Source organism: Gouania willdenowi, chromosome 7, assembly GCF_900634775.1.
Source record: "Gouania willdenowi chromosome 7, fGouWil2.1, whole genome shotgun sequence".
Lineage (NCBI taxonomy): Eukaryota > Metazoa > Chordata > Actinopteri > Blenniiformes > Gobiesocidae > Gouania > Gouania willdenowi.
Window position 1 is genome coordinate 19,598,554 of NC_041050.1, and position 23,580 is coordinate 19,622,133.

The following is a 23,580-nucleotide window of genomic DNA, read 5'->3' on the forward strand; positions in this document are numbered from 1 at the left end:
GTTTGCTTTTTTATTCCATTTCACTGTGGTACAAACAATGCCCGGCACATTAGCAGTAAGAGGCATACAGCTCTTTGCATTCTATGAGTGCATCTATAGCTCAGAAATCACAGTCTTAACTAAGCAGGTATACAAAGGCAGAGACAGAGGGGATTGGTAGAACACATATCATATGTAATATCTTCCTCTCGTTTTATCCAGAGGATTCTTAAAATACAGTCCCAAGTAAAAGTTCATCAAAATGTTGATATTATTCTATATTTTGGATGTATTTTCCAGCTTCTGCTAAAGACTAATATCTGATAAAGTGACACTTTAATACAGTTCAAATACAATTCAGGACCCATAGATTATTACCTGATTTCTCCGACTAGCGCTTTGCTCCCTGCACTGTTAGGCATGTCCCTAAAAATCAGGCGTGGCGTAGAGATGCAGTAGCGCAGTCCAGTTGGAGGACAGCACGGCACACCCTGTCTGACAATGAAGGATTAGAAAATGGACTTTGCTGCAGGGAAGAATGTGTTTTATATCACAGGCAGAGTCCAGTCCAGATTGCTGACACAATTCTTGTGTTCACCTACAAAATCACATTTTGAAACATCTGTGTTTTACCACACAGAAGGCTCGTAATAGTGCCAGGAAAAGTGTGTGCGGGCTGCGCTGCGCACTGAAAATTGGGGCCCCTGTTGTGTAGTGATAATTTGGATTTACTTGCTTACTAAAAGAGTAACTAAACCCCTGCTTTCTACTGACCTGCCACAAGGGGGTAAATTAAAAAATATCTTGATTATGGGTGCTACTTCTGAAGCAGCTAAGACACGTCCAGTCACAGCATTGCACAGTAACAGCTGAACTGTGCTCAACTGCTACAATCACAGGCAAACACAATGCCCACGTGAAGCTCACCCACCCACCCACACACAGCCCTACAGACACCATAGCACTCATGGAGAAACAGCCCCTGCTCTCCAGCCTCGGAAAACCACCTCGCACACACATTAACCAAGAAGACGCACACGCAGCGACAAAAAGTACACGCACGTTTGTGCACACACAGAGACAGACAGGAATACACACATGATGTGTCTGTACATACACACATAGCTTGATGAACACTCTAATTTAACCAGAATCTGCTCTTTATAGAAGCACAGAGTCAAAAACATTACAGCAGCGGAGCATGGAACTGTCAATCAATGCTCACTGAGGGCTGTGATAGGAGGAAACCCTCTTCCCTCCTCCCAGGTTTTATAGGAGGGGCGGGGCCAACAGTGACAGTTAGTGATGCACGATGATCCCAACGACGTGTCATAATCTGTCTCAGCCAATAGAAAAATTCAACTGTAATAGCCAGCATTCAACCCTTAGAGGGCAGTGTGACAATTCACATTTTACAACAAAATAAGCAAAAATACCTTTGCTAAAATGTTAAAAGTTGGACTTGGATCAATCAACAGCACTACTTATTACTCAAATATATATGTATTCAGCAGAAAATAGTGGGTTTGGGGTTTAGTTGCTCTTTCAATATCATTACTTTTTCCATAATATATATGGTGAAGTAAAATTGCATACAGTATGTAAGTATTGATACCACTGTTCCTCGGTATAATATCTTCACCACTCACAACCTCCTTCTTCCATAACTGAAGAGATTCATTGTGAACAAAGTCTACTTTTATGTTTTAATAAGTAAGCCTGTTGTTGCCATGGTGAAGGGGAGGGACATTCACTCAAAACTCAGATCGCTTTGAGGACAGATCTGGAAACTAATCGGTTTGCTTCATCTGACAGTTGAAATACCCTTTGTTTGAGAGTAGGCAGGTGGAACAACTAAAATATTATTTATAGATGCTTTGCGTAAACACAAATACTATACGGAAAAAAAAAGTCACGGTCATAATCATTTTCAGATTTTGTCACAATGTTTGATAAGATAACGCTAGGGTAATGAGCACTGTGTATTGCAGAGGGAAACTATATGTGCTTTACAATGATTATGTTTTAAGTCATTGGGAGGACCCAGTGTCACTAACATACTACAGTGCAGTATCTCCAGTGGCCAAAAAGTACAAGTTATATAATATAACTGACTTGATTTTTAATGCTAAGTTAATGCTAACTGGTACTAGTTGTGTGCTCATTGTAAAAGTGACTGCTGTGAGTAGACGGGTCTGCTGCAAGCACGTCTGAGGATTACCTTTGATATGCAAACCCTTGGGCTGCAGAAGAGAATCTATGTTAAATGTGTGTTTAATGTTTTATTTACTCCATTGTTTGTTGCTCAAGGGCCCACCGTGGTAGTGAGTGGATGTGCCTAATCTGCTCTTTGGGGTCAAACCTACAACCCTTGTGTCACAAGTACATTACACTATAACCATTAGGCACCATTGTCCCTATGTTTTATCACTGGGCACTACACATTTGCAGGTGTTGCATTCTCTTTGACAATATAAAGATTTTTAAGTCTTTTTTTTGTTTTTTGGGAGGGGATAGTGGTTCAGAATAATAATGTTGCTCACATTTGTTTTATAGGAATTGATAAAAGGGGTAAAACCTCCATGGAGGTAATGCTTGTAAATGTACCCTGCAGAGATTTGCCCTTCAGAAGGGTTTTTATAAAGTTATAAAGGCCAATGTGTGGGTTGTTTACCTGTGAAGGGAAACAATCTCGTCTTCTGATAATGACTTTTAATGCTTCCAAAACAATCATCTGTTGGAGATTGAGCACATTTTGTTCATGACAGACCATTTTAATGTTGGCACGGTTTCCGTCCCATTTATTTTGAGCTTATAAAGAGTTCCTGTAAACTTTGAGACCATCACTTTGAAATGTGTTTCATGCCTAATGTGTGCTTTGTTAGTAAGAACTGTACACTGAGGGGCAGATTTACTAAAATTTCAAATATAGGGCGCTAAAATCACTTGCGTGACTCAATACTTTGGTCTTACCTGCTGTGGGGAATTTACTAAGACTGCAGCGCAAATAGGTGCACGTAGTTTAGGTGGTCCTATTTAAATGAACATTTTTAACATGAAGAATGTAAGAGAGATGTGTAGGTGAAAGCTCAAAATTAAAATTGAAGCTGTTGAATTAAAGGTGATTGTGAAATCGGTGCCCTTCCCTGTCTGTTCTGCAGATAATTGCAGAAAACTCTTTTATTTTGGTGAGTACACTGAATTTATTCAGTTATGTAGCACTGTTACTTAAATGGACTTCAAAACATAATGTTATTTTTTGTGGCTACTCAGTCATTCCCCATCACATTGCTCATATTTGCCCATGGAAAACAGGCTCCTTAGCAAAGCCCAGAAACCATGCTATTGATCAGTTGATCATTGATCGGAGTTACTGCAGCAACAAAGAAAGCCTTCTGCAGCACTTGCGAATGAGCTAACAGGCTTTGCCCAGGAGGTCTGAGGTGTCCGAAGTAGCAATTTTTCTGGGGATTTTTCTTGGTTGGGAACATCCTGTTAACATAAACTCCAGTTTTATTTTAATTATTTTTTTGAAGTTTAGAAACAGTTAACTGGAGCACTGAACATCCATTCTTTTAGTTTTCTTTCACTTCCTATGTGTCTTCTTGCAATGTCTACTGTAGCCATATTGTGCGTAATGCTGTGAGTTACCGCCTGTCTTTGGAGCTACTGAATTTATGTGCAAAAACAGTTCCATGTTTGATAAATGTGAGTGGACGTGCTGAATTAATATATTTGTATTTCCTCCTCCCAATATTTTGCACCCCAGATATTTATCAGTGACAAATGCGCTAAATGCATTGTGCGCAATATGTTGCATTCTTGACTGACGCAATTTGCACTGTTTCTCAGCGAGTGTAGTGACATTTGCACGTTTTTACAGCCGCAAACCTTTAGTAAATCTGTCCCTTATTGTTACAAATGTTTAGATTTTGTTGATGCATCCAGCAATGTTTCATGTTGTATAGATCAGTTTATTGTACTGATAAAAGACAAATACCTCTTTTTCAACTATTGCACAATGACTGAGTTACACTCTTAAGTGTAGTCATGAACGACTGTATTTTTTCTTTTTTTTGCATATGTGTACAGATGATCCATCCATCCATCCTAACCTACTTATCCAGGCTATAGATCCTTACTCTAGACTCAGTGCCAGCCCACAGCAGAAGAAAGGCATAGGAGGAAGCAAATCTATCACAAAACCAATACACATGCATTCATGCTCTCTGTGAAAATAAGAGTCATTGATTCGGCGCACGTTGCAATCGGCCTCTGACCTTCTCACTGTGACATTACTGTGATAACATCTGCAGCACACTCACAGATTATTACTATATGGAAAGGACAGTGAAGGCACTCTACGTACTTGGACATGTTCCCGTCACTGAGCTAACACAAAGAGACTGACACTCCCCCGAGTAATGGTGGTACAGTAATTTAACCACTACAGTATATTTATAGCCTCCAGTTACACTAACATTCATATTTATTTACAGTCTGGGGAAACAAGTGTACCTCTAAATGACCGATGCACTCAGGGAGGAGACACAGGATCACAACTTTACAGGGTTAACAGATCAACAAAAAAAATAATAACTGACATTCCTGCAAAACATAAGCTATTTTAAGGTTCCTCTTTGGCCACAGAGGATAAAGGGTGTGCCTGAATTTGTTGGAGCGAGTAGCAATGACACATTTCAAAGACCTCCCTTTAAACACTGTTCGTTCATATCGTGTTCTTTCTGTAGTATAATGACTTTACCTCGGATGTTTGTGCTGTTACAACTTTGTCCTAAAATGAGGCTGTTGTAGTTCATCCTCACTGACTGCTATGGACGAGATACTTGATCAGTACTGGTTCAGTCTCATATTCACACTGCAGAATTATGTACTAAATTTCCTCATACAACTCACTTAACGTCTTCCTCGTAAATTGTGAAATCTCAATTTTTAGCCACTTTTTGTACAAAACACTGGAAAATGTTCTTATTATTCATGTTAAACCAGCAAAGAATTATTGTATGACTTAGCTCTTCTCAAACTTTGATGCTAAAAAGCTCACAATAAGGCTTTGAATATGTTTACCTGGACAACGCTGTTAAACTCTCTGCCTGTTGGTCTGTGAATATGCAATGTTCTTGTCTAGTTTTTAACCTTTTGTTTTTTTTGTATTTTGATTTCATGTTTGTTTTATTTTTACTTTTTGTGTTTTACTGAACACATAAGCACAGTGTGACATGGCACAAGAAAAAGTTAAACAAACATCTGTGGATTTTATTTATTTATTTGAATAGCTTTGGATCAAGACTTTGGGTTGTATTTACAATTGAAACCCACACGACACACTTCCAATACATTTTGAACATTCATTATTTCTTTTAAAATAATGAGAATTCAAAAAGTCAATCTTAAAATCCAATTAAACTGTCAACAATGACTCAACTGAATTAGAGCTAATGTTGATGTAATGTATGTGATGGTTTCTTACAGAGTCTGGACCTGCTTTCCATTTTCTTGGAAGACAGTTTACGTCCATCCAAGGCATATTAATGATTAATGACTCATGTGAATGGCTCATTATCACCATCAGCATAATTCTTGAACTACTAATGAGTTTCAAAACTAAATAAATTTTTACAGTGAGGAACATAAGTATTTAAACACCCTGCAATTTTGCAAGTTCTCCCACTCCGAAATTATAGAGGGGTCTGAAATTTACATCATAGGTGCTTTTCCACAGTGAGAAACAAAATTAAAAAAAAAAAAAAGATCAGGAAATCACATTGTATGATTTCTAAATAATTTATTTGTATTTTATTGCAGCACATAAGTATTTGAACACTTGCCAATCAGCAAGAATTCTGGCTCTCAAAGACCTGTTACTTTGTGTTTAAAAAGTCCACATTTATTCCACTTATTAATGTAAATAATAGTTTGAGCTCGTTGAACACACCTGTCCACCCTACAGTCAGTCAGACTCCAACTACTACCATGGGCAAATCCAGAGCCGTATAGAGAGAGTAGCGACAAAGGAAGTGCAAAATGCTTGACCGTCACTTGATTCATGCAAGACTGAATTTGTTCCCGGAAGTTAGTGACGGGCCATTCGAATCCATTGATTCCTAGTGACATAACTGAGATTTTTGGTAATTTTTCATCAATAACTGCATTAATTGACAATATTTAAACAGTACACCATCATATGTATGTGTATATACAATATATGTTTATGTAGTTCCATGAATAGCTTTATTCCTAACGTATAATTAGTGTAAGCTTGCCAGCTTTTTTGACATAGTTAAGGCCAACATTAATTTGGTTTAAAAAATGTTTTAATATGTATTGTATTGCTTTAAATTTTCTTTAAAAATGGGGTCATTAAAAAACACCACATCCAGACAGGACACATTGAAAACGTACATATATAAAAAATACACATTCGATTTTTTACTATGCACTTATGTACCAAGATAAATTAATTAAATAAATGTCTAACAAAGTCAGAAACATTAATAACTTGTCATGCAGTTTGCTGTGCTGTATGGGGATGCTCCACTCGCTCCAAAAAAGGAGTGAAAATATATGGCTAAGCAACCGAATCAGAGGAGAAAAAAATGGCTAGCCAAAGTCAGCAGGTTATAGCAATAAAAGAAATCTGTGAGACAATCATATTCAAACACTTCATCTGCACTTTTTCCACAAATAACACAATTGAAAAGCGTATTGTTTGATTAAAAAAAAAAAGAAGATATGTCGCCTATGTGGGTAGATAAAACTGTGTGAAGTAAACGCTGTGTATCTGATCCCTTAATTTTCTAAGAAGAATTCAGAATTTTTTTCTTTTCTCATCAACATGAAAACAGCATTGTACCTCACAATGACAAAAATGTAGTAGTAAAAGTAAGTAAAATATAATAATAGTAACAAAAAATGAAAATACAAAAAATAAAAATGTACTAGTTTAGTGGGGGATAATCTACTAACGTGCCTTAATGCACACGTTAATGGGTTTAGATACGCTGATAATAATAATAATGTGTTACCGTTCAAAAGTGCATCACAAACCCTCTAATTCACTCAAGCTCCATTGGCTACAATAGTATACTGATCACTTCCGAGAACAATTGTGAGCCACCAATGCTGTAAAAAAACAACAAAAAAAACATATAAAGGCTGAACAGAATGGGCCCAAGAACAGAGCCCTGAGGAACCCCACAGGACATAGTTTCCATTGCTAACAAAACATCTTTGCTCCTCCAAGTATGACTTAAACCACTGCATTACTTTTCCATTTAGTCCAACCCATGTTTACAATCTGTGCAACAAAATTGTGGGGTCCACAGTGTCAAATGCAGCACTGAGATCCAATAGAATGAGAACATGTACTTTTCATGAATCAGTGTTCAACCTTTTGTCATTGATCACTTTGAGCTGTTTCTGTGCTGTGATGACAACGAAAACTTGACTGAAATTTATCAAATATTTTGTTGAAGGTTAGAAGACCATCTTCTCAATATTCTTAGCCATGAATGGAAGGTTGCTGATTGGTCTATAGTTAGCCAGTATAGAGGCATCCAGTGTTCTCTTTTTTTAACAGAGGTTTCACAGCAGCCTCTTTCAGGGATTTTGGTACGGTGCCTGATTGGAATGAGCAGTTAATTATCTGACACAAATCAGTGACAATTGACTTTACAACAATTTTAAAGAAATTTGATTGATTCAACTGCTGAACAGTTTCCTCTATTGTTTTTGGGTTCACTGTAATAAACTCTAACATTGTAGTTGACTCATCCCTCAGTGGTTGAAGCTGTTCAAGCTTTTTGTTATTTTGTTGGTTTGTTCTGATGTTTGACCTTATTGATTGTATTTTTTCATTGAAATATACAGCAAATACATTGCATTTTCCAGTTGACAGTAATTCAGGGGCTATCTGATCTGGGGGTTGTGAACTTTTAATTAATTTCAAATTCTGCATTTTCTCAGTCCTCCTCCAAAGTGTTTTCTGTGTGTTTGTTTTTCTCTTAGTTTTGATTGGAGCCACCACATCTATGATATTACAGACTTTTGTAGTAGACTCATCCAAGAGATTATCAACTGTCTCAGCACTCAAGTTGGTGTCATTGCTATGGCTTCCATAAACTGTTCATGTGTTATCACTTATGTACCTTTTCTTAAAACACACAGAAGTAGGAGGAACAGATGATACAGCTTCAAAATAAAAAAGACACAGAAATGATCAGATAGATCTAAGTCTCTTACATCAACAGCAGAGATATCAACACGTTTAAATATAATCAGATCCAAAGTGCAACCTTGAGTGTATGTCGGACCAGTCACATGTTGTATAAGACCAAAAGTGTCCATTAAAGCATATAATAATAATAATAATAATAATAATACATCAATTTTATACAGCGCTTTTTTGGACACTAAGTTGATTTACAGAAATACGGAATTATTTTTTCACTCCACACTTGGTGGTGGTAAACTACTATTGTAGCCACAACTGCCCTGGGGCAGACTGACAGAAGCGAGGCTGCCATAGTGCGCCATCGGCCCGTCTGACCACCACCAACACTCACTCACACACACACTACATTCATTCTATATAGTTCTTTGGCAGTATTGTCCATGTTATTGTCTACATGAATATTAAAGTCAACTGTTATTATTAAAAAGTTGTATTCAGTGCATACAACTGACAGCAGTTCAGCAAACTCATCCATGAATTCTCCAGAATATCTTGGGGGTCTATAATTGACTTAAAACGGAACTCTTGAATCACCCATCAGTAAGAACGACATATATTCAAAGGAGATAAAATCACCAAATGTTATTTCTTTGCACTGAAATATTGATTTAAAGATGGCAACAACTTTACCACCTCTCCTGTAAGTACAGCACTTATTTAAATAAATAAAGTCTTGTGGTGCACTTTTGTGTCTGGGCAGACAAGAGTGTTGAAGTCGAGGCTGCGGTCTGGGAAGGGAGAGCAGGCCAGTCCGTCTCATTACTGATATCAGGGCTTTGCTCGGCCCGTTAGCCTTTGAAGCGGATATGACTTTCTCTTAGGCTTAGTTCTGAGAGTATTCCATGGAGAACTCGCACCTGTTGGCTTATCAATGGGAACAAGATACTCCTTAGCTCTGACAGCTTTGTCAGCACCGTTTGGTAGCAAGTTAGCTTTATCCTCTCTGCTGTTTTGAAATAGCGGCAAAGTTGTTTCATTCCCATATCCACAGTGTCTATTACCCTCTATGTTGTATTCCTCGCACTGGCTGTTGTATTTTGTTGTGGAAAAAGCCATTCTTCTGCTAGTTAGCTTGCTATTTGTAGCTAGTTAGCTTGCTACTTAGCTTTCCAGTTGAGCCAGTGAAGAAAAAAGAAGTAGATGATTACCTCAAAGCCAGAATCAGGTGGTAAATGATAGTTTGTTGTGAAATGACGTATCGTGTCCGTTCTCAAATAAAAAAAATCATGTTTAGTAAATAATTTCATCTGTGTGCTCAGCTCTGCTCTTTTGCTGCTGCTCAGCTAAGTAGCCAGAATTCAAAGACACCTGAGACAAAATTGTTGACCTCCACAAGGCTGGAAAGCGCTACGGAGCGATTGCCAAGCAGCTTGTTGAAAATAGATCAACTGTTGGAGCAATCGTTAGAAAATGGAAAAGACTAAAAATGATTGTCAGTCTCCCTCAGACTGGGGCTCCTTGCAAGATCTCACCTTGTGGGGTATCACTGATTATAAGAAAGGTGAGGAATCAGCCCAGAACTACAACGGAGCAGCTGGTCGATGACCTGAAGAGCTGGGACCACAGTTTCAAAGGTTACTGTCTGTAGAACACTATGCCATCATGGGTTAAAATCATGCATTGCACAGAAAAGGCATGGGAGAAAGTCATGTGGTCAGATGAGACCAAAATATAACTTTTTGGTCTAAACTCCACTTGCCGTGTTTGGGGGAAAAAAAGGATGAGTCCCATCCCAAGAACACCATACCTACTGTGAAGCATTTGGGTGGAAACATCATACTTTGGTGGTGTTTTTCTGCAAAGTCGACAGGACAACTGCACTGTATTAAGGAGAGGATGTTTTGCCAGATTTTGAGCAACAACCTCTTTCCCTCACTCAGAGCACTGAAGATGGGTCGAGGCTGGGTCTTCCAACATGACAATGACCACACAGCACACAGCTGCAGGTAAACCAAGGAGTGGCTCCGTAAGAAGCATATCAGGGTTCTGGAGTGGCCTAGCCAGTCTCCAGACTTAAATCCAATAGAAAATCTTTGGAGGAAGCTCAGCGACAGCCCCGAAACCTGACAGATCTAGAGAAGATCTGTGTGGAGGAGTTGACAGGAAACGTTTGACCTCAGTCATTGCAAACAAAGGCTTCTGTATCAAATGTCAACAATGATTTTCTCAGGTGTTCAAATACGTATGTGCAGCAAGAAAATAAATTATTTAAAAAATCATACAGTATGATTTCCTGATTTTTATTTATTTTTATTCTGTCCCTCCATAAATTCTAAGTAGGAGAACTTGCAAAATTGTAGGGTGTTGAAATATGTATGTTCCTCACTGTACATTGTTGTCCTTTTTTTGTTAATTCATTTAAAGGTTTTTAACCAGAATCCAAAGTCCATCAGCCCTTTAAATACCTCAAAGAATCCAGTATTTGAAGTGAATAGTTTTCTTTTACCACACATTTTTTTTCCCCTATGCTTTTTTGAAAATGTTTATTACAAGTAAACAGAGGCTTTAGGCAAATAATATTTACATACAATACATTTGTTCTTGTCTTTTGGTCCAAGGCACATGAAACATAGGACTAATGGATTTTTGTATCACAGCCCAGTGACTCATACCACTGTGACCACACTAAAACTGGAGTTTCTCTTTTGTACGTGGTAGAAATGTGTATTTATTACAATTCCTGTGAATGGTGAATTGATTGAATTTGTGATACTGTTATTGTGTAATTTTGTAAAAAAAAAAAAAAAAAAAAAAAAAACACAAACAAATGAGTTTTCAAGGTGAAATCAATAAAGATGATCTGAACAACATCTTTTTTTCTTGTTTTTTAAATCATTATCTTTGGATATTATATTGCACACTAATTTCAGTCTCAAACAGGGTTGCAAAAGCTTCTGTGCACAAATACGCCAATTATTAAATAGTGTGAGGCGTAGGAGAAAGCAAAGGAACCAATCACAAGAAGAGGATGTTCAAAAAATACAATTTAGATAAATAAATTGCAAAATAAACTGAGCACAAAGTTCTAAAAAAAAAATGATACAAAGAACAAAAACATCTTCAAAACAAACTCCTTACTGAAAAAGCCATATCAGGACTTGAACTCACAACCTGACCAGACAAAATTTAAATCAACTCACAAAAATACTGGAAACATAATAAACATAACACAACGCACAACCCCAGATTGTGACGATAAGTCTGAGACAGGAAGCAAAGTTAATAAGGTAATTTTTTTATATTAACATTTTAATAGTATTTTTATAATCACATTGATTGAGGCTCTTTGTATATAATTGCCTTGTCTCTGTTAATGTGAAGTAAATAAATCATTCCATGTATACTTGAAATTTTTATGACATAATTTTTATTGAACACTAATACATTTGGGAGTGATTTATTCCACTAAAATGAAATGTAGATTTACATACCATCAATCTCTAAAAGCGGTGCATGTGGGCGTACACAATTGTATTTGAAAGTAGCAAACGCTCACTTTTTGCATGCTGATAATCCAGCAACACACTGGCTATATTAGTCTCAGTGATTAACAAGCTAAAAAACCATGTTCTGCTCGCAGCACTGAGAAATTGTGCTCATTTGAATAAAAATGTCATTAAACCAAAGATTGAAGGTGTTGACTTCCAAAATGTGGGACAATGGGGTAGGCCTATTGCCATTTCAAATATACAGATACAGATGATCAAACCTGATAATTGAAAGCAAATTAAATGATTATATTTTCAACATACAATCTCTCAATAAATCTTATCTCTTAAAACTTAATGCAAAGTGTAAATCGCTGAAATTATATTTCATTCAAAACTAGAGCATTCTTCTTTTTGCACAGCTTTTCTCTTGTTTGTTCTGCTTTGGGTGGTCACCTCATCTTAGGAAATCTAGCCTGGAACAACGCATCAAGGCTACATACATTTATTTAGGGGCATATGTCGTATGCAAATAAAAATTAAAACTGCAAGCAGTGATAACGGGCCCTCACACCTGCCGTGCCCATCGAGGCCGCATTCAAAGGCGTGGTTGCGGAGTGGGGCATCTGTCTCCCATGTGCGTCTGTGTGGTGCCGGTGAAAATTAATATGTTTCATAAAAGTCCTTATGCTCTAGAACAGCATTTTATGAAGCAAATCCTTCAGTACTTTTACTTAAGTAATATTTTAACTGAGTTACTTTTACTTGTATTGGAGTAGTTTTCACTCAACTAATGAAGGTCAGAACTTTTTCCACCTCTGATCAGATACCACTTGTACATTATAGTTCACCTGGAGACAGTTGTCTTGTTTCTTTTGGTGATATATTAGCATTTATTTTACTTATTGGCTTATGAATGTGGCAAGATGAGGATTTATTGTCTCTCCAAACACGCCTTTGTAAAGAAACGAAGCACCCATCTGATCAGCAAAAACACATGTTTGATCACACAAAGGGCAGGAGACAAGATTCTAATGGTTTAGCCTTGTTTTTATTTAATCGTCACATTTACGTTTTTAAAACGTTCTTATGTTGGCCTTTGTTGCGCAAAACAGAGGAAAAATAAACATAAAAACAGCAAAGTAACTTATACAAATCAATAAATGTTGAGGACCAAATCCAGGACTTACCCCAAAGTCACAAAGACGAGGCAAAACTCATAACACCTGATCTCCCGTGAGGCACAGCACATTACTCACAATACGTGAAGGAAAGCCACCACTAGGGGTAAGGACTCATCCATGGCTCTAATCCTGAAAACAAAACGCTAACCCAAAATAGCAACAAACTAAATTATAAATTAAATCAGTTTCTTAAAACGAATCATTGATATCTCCGTTACCATGTAGAGTAAAAATACACCTCCTCTTTGGAGATGACATGGGAAGTTGAAGACAGCCTGTATCACTGGGAAACCTTCAAAATGTTAAAAATAATAAAACAACAAGAGAATGAGAGATAGCACCAGTTCCTGCTCTTATACATGTAAGTAACGTTAGTTACGATGACATAATATTATAAATGGTAAAATAACCAAAATTATTGTTCAATCTGATTAGTGAAAGGTAATCCCACGGGATCTGTTATGAAAACTGCACCGGTTCTTGCAGCACAAACATAGACATGATATACGTAGATGCCTCATGACACTCAACCACGGAAGGCTCGATAATCCGTGTATCATTCGTTCATTCGTTTTTTCATTATGTAACAAAAACACGAAAAACAAAAAAAACACTCATTTGATATTTGTTTCCAAAACTAAAATGAAAAAACGGAAAACGCCTTGTTTTTCAAATTCAAACTCTTTTGCTTTGGTACAGAAAACAAAAAACGGAAAGCGAACACCTTTATTCGTTTTCTCCATTACCGATTTGCCTGACTAACATCTCACTGATGTATTCTGGACCAAACCCATTCACAGATTTAAACACCAGCACATACTACCAGGCATGTCCGCATATAGTATATGTATGTGTGTGTGTGTGTGTGTGTGTACATTTGTTTCTGCCTTTGCATTGTTTTTTTACAACATTATTCCTCATCCATCCCAACACAAAAAAGTTGTATGAGGAGAAGCTTTTGTACGCCTTCATCTGTCTCCTTGTTACAAAACTTGTAGCGAGTACCAAGTAGTTCACGATGGCCGTGTATTTTAGACTCGGCCACATTCCTACATCGTCCTCAAATTTGAACAAATTGCTGTAGGGCTCAACCCCACCGCGCTCCTCTATCATACCGCGATCCCTAGCTTTATGTGGAATATTCGGGAAAAATCACATGAATCCGCCAATGAAGATGTGTTGTTATGCAGCTGTAAACATAAGAGATGGCAGATCCATGCGAATCGAAGAGGATCATGGGATATGTGACGTCAGTTGCAAACCACTTATTAAGGTGCCAGCTTGGAGTGAGAGCACCTGAACAAAATCAAAGATCTATCCTGTTACATGAAGTAAAAAAAATGTAAGAAAAGTAACCATGAAACCCACTTTTATTATTTATTCATAGATTTCATGTGTCCTTACCATGTGTAAAAATTGTGAAAGTATTGATGTAAAGTTCTCACTGTGATCCATGTCCATCCATCACTGTTTTACTGCTGGCTGCTTCTAGACCACCACTTCTGGCGCTCGGGCCCAAAAAACTGAAAAAAAAAAACTCTGTAATGCTACTTTTGAACACTAGAGAGAACCAGAGATGTTCTAAAACAATACTAGGATTCTAAAGGAAAACTCCACCCAGAACATGTGCTGTAGTTAGAGCCATGGTGGTCAAAAACAGAAATCAGCACATTCAAAGTACATGTCTTATCTAATCTTATCTTAACCAGTCTTATTGTGTTAGATAAAATAATAGAATGGTTACTATATTCTTGTTTGAATGTTTTCTCTTTCCATAGTTTTTATAAAACTGTTAATCCATATTAAGCATTGCATCAACGCAATCTATAACTCACCTGTGAATATACAACAAAATATGAACATATTTTCAAGACATTGAAGATATGACAACACATCATGCTATCTGTTGGTAAGCCTAATGGTAAACGATTGCCCAAAATGTCACTTTCCTGGTTTCCTGGATAACTAGTTTCCATAGTAAAGACTGCTTGAGAGAAGTTCTGAGGGGAGGAGCTTTGAAACACTTTGTGCTTGGTTTTTTTTTACTGATAGCTGCTGTTAAAACCAACAAAATATAATTCATTCTAACACTGAGAGGGGGAAAATAATTGTTTCTGTAAAATTGATCCTAGAAAAATCCAAAGGAAGTGGTTGTGATTTCATTAAACACTGCCTACATTGCACGTTTTTCACAGCATCACATGAGTCACGACTAATGTCGGCCTAACCCCCCATTACGTCGCAACAAATCACAGCAAGGAAGCCAGTCTATGATCCATCCAATGACAGGCGGGTTTACCTCAGCTGCTCACTAACACGCACTGAGGGCTGTCCCTACACAACAACGCAGACAAACTGACACAGACACACGTCATGAGGTTCCTCCCCCTTTGTATTTCGTCTGCTAGCATGTATTTCCCACAGAGTTAATCCTCATCTTTCTCACATCCCCCCTCCTCCAAGCTCTCTTGCACGCTCCCTTTTACCCATCCCTCTTCCCCCAGAATCCACAGCCTGCTTTTTGAATCCAACTGATTACATGATCTTGTGTAATTCCCTTCTCCAGGATTGTTTTTTTTTTTCTGTCCTCATTTTGGACTAAAACGGCGTGGAAGGATGCAAGCACTGCGCCTAATCAACGTCTGATATTTGCTTCCCCTTCCTCTCCTGTGAGTCCTAACATGTCTCAGCTCCATATTTCCCCCCTCTTTTTACTCCCTCACTCCCCTGTCTCATGGTTCATGCTACCACCCCCTTGACAATGATACCATGCATTAACTGGCTGCAGCCTTTACTTGCCTTGATCTCTTCCACTTTGCTTACACGGGGCCACAATTGCCCATCCAGCTGCATGTGTCCAGACCACCATACTGTGAACTGCACTGGCCAAGGATTAACTAGAGTTCCAGACGCCATCCCTCTGAACGTTCGGCGTCTTCTACTCTCCAACAACTGGATTCCCTGGATTCCTTCTGACTTTCTAGTCCTATACAGTGATTTGGTCTATCTAGATTTACGGAATAACTGTCTTTCCCAGCTGGAGCCAGGGACTCTGAGTACATCTTCTAGATTGGTTTTCTTAGACTTGGGAAGTAACAACTTGACAGAAATCTCTTCAGGGATATTTGAGGACTCAACAAGTCTGATCAAACTGCGTCTGGGAAACAACCCCTTCTTAAGCATGATAGACAAGGACGCCTTCTCAGGGCTGACTTCTTTAAGGGAGCTGGAGCTGGAAGGGAACGGTTTAACAGGATTAGATGTCAGTGTTCTGAAACCCCTGCTTTACCTTAAAGTGCTGCGTTTGGAGGGCAATCCCTGGCTTTGTGACTGTCACTTTGCAAAACTATTTGCATGGATGAAAGAGAACGAGGACAAGCTGCCAATGGGTAAGCTGCTTAAAGAATGGGTTACCACTGTACTCAGTAACAATCTTGATCAGTAACAATTTGATTAATCGGTTATAAAAGAGGAAGGAAAGAACATAAAACATTGACAAAAACATGAAATACTAAATAACGTGTATTTTTCCACAGTGATGTACTGACAAGTCTCCATTCCAGTCTGACCAAAGAGCAGTAAAGTAACTATCAGGGAGGACTGAATTAGATTGGAGAGAGAAAACACGTTTTTATATGGCTGCATTTGGCTCTGTTCTGTTTCACACTGCCAGAACCAAACTGCCAGGTTAACCTTGCACACTTACAACTGCTGGCCTGAAACAAGCACTAAGAAGGGATTTACAGAGGCTCTGTTAGTATCTGTTAGCTGAACTTCACTCTGTTTGTCCTCTTCAGGAGACCTTTGAACTTATGTCCAGGTAAAGCAAGGAGTTTCTGAGTGGCTCCTTTTTGCAGAAGCAACACAAAATCTGTTTGAACCTGTTAATAAACAAATTCAAACAAAGTCCTGAGACCACGGCTACTTAGCTCACTTACTTTGCTGCATGGTTTATTTGCTTTTACCACAGCAACCTTCCCTTGCAACTCAGAACAGAAAATAATTTTTTGGATTCACACCAGATTTGTTGCAAGAGCGACCAAACACAGGAGCAAGTGCAGGTTTCAAGGTGTTTGAAATAAGCTGAACGGACCCACATCTCACCCATTACACTACATTATCAGGTTTACCAGCTCTGAACTACATGGCCTTTACTTTTTAATTAAAATCTGAAGTTTACAATAACAATGAAACCCTGAAAACAAAAATAAAACTTTACTTAGAATATGCCAAATAACTCCAGTGAAGTCTTTTCCAAATCATTGAACCCATAAAACCTACTGCTATCTCTCCACATTTTTTCCAAGCACTAAATAACAACCAAATTACCGTAAAATAACTCCACTTAGTACTTATTCAAATTCTGGATCTTTTTGCCTTGCCATACGTTTTCTGTCCCTTTATTCTTTCCCGATGTGGTTGCACCATTTTCCCGGCCTTCCAGAGAATAAAATCCAATTTAAATGTTGTAAGATAAAATAAATAGAAATAAAGGGAAAAAGTTTTGGACTGCATTTGAAAAATGATATAATTCCATATGTGGCGCCACACTGGAAGTGATGCTGCTCTTGGGAAGTTCTGAAGAATTAAAACAAATGTTTAAAATAAATCATGTGAACTGTAAAGAGCAAAACAAGATGTTTTACCTAACAAACTAATGGTTTCAGGAGTCGTGCTAAACAATTTTAAAAAGTAAACAACCAAGAACAAAGATTATTAAATCAATGTCAAGCCATTTCCATTTAAATGGTTTCATAACCAAATAAGTTGAATTGAATAACAAAATCTATCTATCCATCCTTTTAGATCACTTAGCTTATAATTCAATAACCATGCACTGTGTTTGGTTTCCATTTTCACTGTTTTCCTCCTCTAGTACGGTGACATGTGTGGGTGTGTATGCATGTGACTGTAATCTGGATAAAGTGGTTATAAAGATAGAAGAATGGAGAGCTAGATGAAGTACTTGGCATAATAGTGCCTTTGTTGTGTAGTATGTTTTTAGTGAATGAACATCAACAACGTCAAAGGAAGATCAAAGCAGAACTCAGAGAAGTCGGATGTCATCGACATCCCTCTCCTGGCTTACAGCGATGACCTACATTATTAATCTGATCCTTTTCATCCAAAAAATTCAATTGAACTGAAAAACAACAACACCAAGCCATATTTGTTGACACATTCTTAATTAGGTCATCAGTTGTTTTATATCACAACTTTGGATTTGGATTTAACAGATATGGTTTTTAACCAATCAGTCCAAAATGAGTTGTTTTTGTCTGCTCCTGGGTGTAGTAGAGAGAAGGATTCTCCTCTCTGCACTCGTTCCACTGCCTGATGTTGTGCGTCGTGACCAGGCATTGAGGTCACTGAGTTCCTCTTTCATGTGGAAAACCCTCCTGTGGTTGTAGTCTCTCAGCGTGCATGCACACTCATGCACGCTGGGAAAGAAATATTATTTGAGCATTTTGTCATGTCATTCTTGAATATGGCAACGCGTCAGTGGTGGTCGAATCAGATGGAAATTCTGTTACCTAAACCAGTCTAGAGAATTTTGTAGAAATAAACACAATATAGGGCTCAATGGTGTTTTTTATAAAAAGGTGCCTTTTAAAAGTCAATGACAGGCAGTAAAAAAACACAGCACTGGGTTTAAAAACCAGAGATAGGCATTAAGGTAGAGTTTATATATGTTTAAGCCTAAAACTGTACAAGAAGTTAGAGTTTTTAACCTAGTATTTTGTTCCACAAGATAAATCTAGTATTTATAATGAAATTATCATTCCCCTTGTGTTGCATTGGGTACCTTTATGTGGAGGACCAAGAAGTTGCTGAAAGATGGTCCTAAAGACTTTTCTGACCATTCTGTGTGATGTCTGAAACAACAGGCCATAAAATTTTGATTTCTTTTTCCTTAAAGAGTGGTCCACGGGCCACTGGTGGACCTCAAGCTACCCCTAGAGGTCCGTTAGTTTGTTGGGCAAATACATTTTTAAAACAAATATATTTTATCCGCGATGGACTGGCGCCATGTCCAGGGTGTACCCCCGCCAAACGCCCGATGAGAGCTGGAGATAGGCACCACCAGACCCCTGTGACCCTGGAAAAAAAGGAACAAGTGGATCAGAAAATGGATGGATGGATATATTCTATATCGAAAATATTTCTCAAGCTCTTCGCAATCGTTTCCAAAACTGTCTCAATTCTGTGTCATTTCAAATTGTGTCGGTAATAAGGATGATGGTTTTACTTTTCGGCTATTGCAAGACACCACTTCATAGCTACGCAGGTGGACGTTTTATGATCTTTTGTTAAAATGATTTTTTTTGTTCTCGCAAATGTCACCAAAAAGAAAGAGGTTACTGAATAGGGGTGTGAAAAATAATCAATTTCACGATAGATCGCGATTTTTTGGGTGCCGATTTTAAATTGATTTTTAATTAAAAAACTTCATATTTTTTATCAAAAAAATTATCATTATTGATTTCTTTTTAAAAAAATCTATTTAATCTATATTTTTGTGTATTTTTGCATTTGTGTTGTAATGGTTACTTTGACACTTCAGTGAAGAAAAAGTTGTATATTTTATGATGGCAGTGTGTAACACTGCATTTTCTTTTTTTCAGTGAAAATGTGCATAAACACTAATAATAAATAACAAATAGGATGTTTTGAAGCAAATAGTTTTGACTCAATTTGTCCTCTGAATGATCTTCTGATGAACATATACAGCAACTTCATTTAGTATCGTGATACGTATTGTATTGCAACATCCTTGCCAATAGTCACCCCTATTACTGAACATGCTAATCACTAAAATTCCCAAATAATATACCTTGGAAAAACCTATCAAAAAAAAACTTTTTTTGTTTTAGTAATGCATCTTGAATATAAACCCTCTAACGTGGGAAAATCAGGCATTGCAATGTTTATAAGGAGCATTTATTATGGGATAAGCAGCAGAGCTGAGTATGTGGGTTGCTGTCGGCTCTTGTTTGTTGATTTGAAGTCTAAAGAAAGAAGAATCCATTAACAAACTGTGGCATTCATTCATTGGTCACCAATCCGACCTGGTCACACACTGCTGTAATAGCATCCCATTTATCACAACCTGTGACTGTGTTGATCTCCGGCATGAACAACACACCGAAGCTGATTCCACGAGGTCAGGACTGTTGACAAAGCAATTGATATTTCAACTGAAACATTCAGAAATTTCAGATTTTAGTTCTTCTGTAAAATAACATAACGACGTGTTTGCGTCATAATAAGCTTTCTTTGATTTTAGTGGCTCGGCCAACATTATAATTGGAGACTTTCAGTCAGCAACAGACAATCAAACCCACTGTCACGAAGGCTTTTCTTTGCTTTGTTGTGTTCTGACTCAGACTGTTTAAGACCTCAGTGCTTTCTGTCATCTGATTATATGGTATCATTTCTCATTTCTCAGGAATGAAGGTACTGGAGTGCTCGCTTCCTCTGGATGGCCAACGTGTTCCTCTCAGTCTTCTGAGTGAGGACAGTTTCAGAGAGTGCCGTAGTACACTCTCCCTCACAGACTATCTCATTGTCATCTTCTCTGGCATCTCTGTGTCCGTAGCAGCCATTATTGCTAGCTTCTGTCTGGCTTCCATTGTTCCCTGCTTCCAGCGCCTCAAAAGAGGCTTTAAAGGAGATGAAGAGGAGGGAATCGACTGATAATAGGTAGCTTAATGGTAAAAAGATACGGTATGTGCCGAGTACTGAACAAAAACGCTGTCATGCAATCCACCTGGAAAAAGCTGCAGTGGACAGTGTACGACTAAAATGAGGGACAAAGGAACAAATCCAGCTAAAATATGAGTTCCAGTACACATAGATAGGTTGCCAGTTCATCTTGATTAAAATAGTTAATCATAAGAAAGATAAAATGATCATCGCAGAGCAACAGAAAGACAGTAACATGTCACATCAATGCACTATTTCTTAAAATGAAGACACTTGACTTTAGTCAGTCTTTAAGTAGCAATGAGCATAGCAGTGTTTTCACACAGTGTCAGAGTGGTTCCGGTTTCCAAACCAGATGGTGTCTTTAAACTGATGAATAAACCAGGTATGGAAATGAAAAGGTAGGTTGGGTTTGGAACCTTTTGACCTAATCATGAGCCATGGTGTCTTCAGTGGGATGTGTTTACGTACCCTGGCATAACCTTAACAATGTGTATAAAATTTGTTGGGAAAAAGATGTTTGAATAATGTTAAAAGGGGATTCCGACAAAATAATGGTATCAGTTGTTCAACAAAAATCAATTATATAAAATGTAATATTTGGGAGGGGAACAAAACACTAACTATATTTTAGGAGTAAAAAAGATCAATAAAGCCAGGGTAAACTTTTGCCATGAAACTTTAGAGCACAACTACTATTCTGCAATTTGAACAATACTGTACTTCTTGACAGCCATCTTCACGTGCATTGCACCATCTTCTGGAATGGAGTGTTGATCCTTCTCAACATCCACCTTCTTTGGTTCTTCTTCAGCTGATTTGAACACAAGCTATTTCACCAACAATCATCAAGGTTCCTGAAACCAGAAACCAAACTGTAGCAGACTGAAAACAGCAAAAGTGACTTTGTCCGGAACGCCGGAGCGGCTGATCCAGGTTGACTCTGTTGGGTCTGAGTAATATCAGCTTTTAAGCAGCATTAAAAAAGCAAGTTTGTGCAGATCTTGTATAAAATGTAACTTCTCTTTCCTGTTCTAGCAGAAATGGAAAGCTATTTTCAATGGGTTTTCAATGCTTTATTGATGCTTTTCAAGGTTTGATACTTTGAATTTTGCTGTTCATGATAGTCTTCTGCATGTAGTGGTTATGAGAAGTTTATTGAACTGATTCGGTCATTCTGCTCTACCCTCTAGCAAAGTATACTGCCTCAGAGAACTGCCACACACTGAATACTTCCTTTATTTCTGGCATTCACTGTACGATAGTTGAGAGGAATGTCTTCCTAAGATTTGGTTCATCAACATTCATTTGTGTGGTCCAATTGTTTGTATCTCAACATAGGGCGATAGCAAAGCTCGAGAAGGGTTTTGCCCATAGATCTCTCTTTAGATGGGTGCAGCATCAGCACACATGTACATACACTAACAAATAAAGTTTATATTTTATAAAACCATATAGACTATTGTAATTATGGTGTGCAAATGGCTGTCTGATACTAGATTTGTTATCAAACACATTATTTTAATACATAAGGAAGAGGATTGCTTTGAGTCACCTCTGATTTCAGAATTTTTTTTGTTATAAAGAGAATATACGAGGTCAAGGTCGGCCCAAGTGTCCTCTTTCTGGAATTAAAACTATGGTCACCCTACATTTAGGCATTGAATGCTAAAATGAATTGCCATAGTCTCAAAACCTACAACTGGTTTTTCAGTTGGATTGTTATATAAATAGGCTAATTGTTCATTGATTCTCTGAGATGTCTAGTCCTCTTGTGAAGTCCTTCAACACCACCAGATTTTTGAACAGAGATAAAAAAAAAAAAAGGCTAACTGTGCTGATGGCCATACAGCATTTCTAACAAAAAGTGTTTATGTTCTTCAATAAACTCAAAATCCTACCTTTTTTATATTATTTGTTGTCAAGGCAAGTGTTATACACTTTTCTTTCCACAAAACCATTTTTGAATCACAAAGGAAGTTGTTTAAACTAGTACTTGTCCATACATTTCCATTTTACTGCAAAAATATGAGAAGACAAAACAACATAATTTGATCTCCTGACATGTTTCGACTGCCAACTGTCAGTCTTCCTCAGAGGAAAACTGACAGTTGGCAACAACACATCATCAGTAGGGTAAAATTAACCTGTCTCACAATGGTCTAAACCCAGTTCACGTTCCATATTAGTGTGGGAGCGATCCAACACTTGGTGAGTTCTAGCTTCACAATGATTGGAAGAGCCGACATTGAAGGATCAAAAAATTATTATCAAAAAACTTGATAATAATTATCACCTTATAATTAAACTTTTTTTATTACAACATCAATTTGAGATGGAGAACATGTCGGTATATGCCTCAGTTAGAAAAACCATCATCACATTCTCAGAATCCAATTAGAAAGAAACAGCGACTTGTCTTCTGAGTTGTTTCACTTGGTGCAAAGTTCATTGTTACATCTCTTTCAGTTAGTATGAACTTTTTCTAGTGATCTGCTGGTTTGCTTCCTCAGAGGAAAACTGACAGTTCGCAGGATTACTATTGCAACAACACATCATCAGTAGGGTAAAATGAACCTGTCTCACAATGGTCTAAACCCAGTTCACGTTCCATATTAGTGTGGGAGCGATCCAACACTTGGTGAGTTCTAGCTTCACAATGATTGGAAGAGCCGACATTGAAGGATCAAAAAGAGACGTTCCTGTGAACGCTTGGCCGCTACACACACGTTATTTCTATAGAACTTGTAAGGATACATCGAAGCAATCAGTTGATGCCTCTGAGGAAGACTGACAGTTGGCAGTCGAAACATGTCGGGAGATCAAAGTTAATTTCCTGAAAAAACTTAAATAAATGCATTTTGTGGAATCTTAATATTATGGATACAATTGTGTAGCTCACCATTGATTAAAAAATGTAAAAATGAAAGTTTTTTAAAGCATAACATTTTCAATATGGTATTACTTTTGATAGCCACTGTGTTACTAACAAACAGTGTTGGGAGTAACTAGTTATTTTTGTAATATA

General features: G+C 37.7%; 1 protein-coding gene across 1 annotated transcript; it reads left to right on the forward strand.

Annotated features, from left to right (window-relative positions):
* The first annotated feature begins 15,309 nt into the window (after window positions 1-15,309).
* On the forward strand, window positions 15,310-21,875 carry LOC114467243 (leucine-rich repeat-containing protein 38-like). Its single transcript, XM_028453410.1, has 2 exons — window positions 15,310-16,234; window positions 20,296-21,875. The coding sequence occupies exons 1-2, from the start codon at window positions 15,580-15,582 to the stop codon at window positions 20,541-20,543; spliced, it is 903 nt and encodes a 300-aa protein (XP_028309211.1). The 5' UTR covers window positions 15,310-15,579; the 3' UTR covers window positions 20,544-21,875.
* The last annotated feature ends 1,705 nt before the right edge of the window (window positions 21,876-23,580 follow it).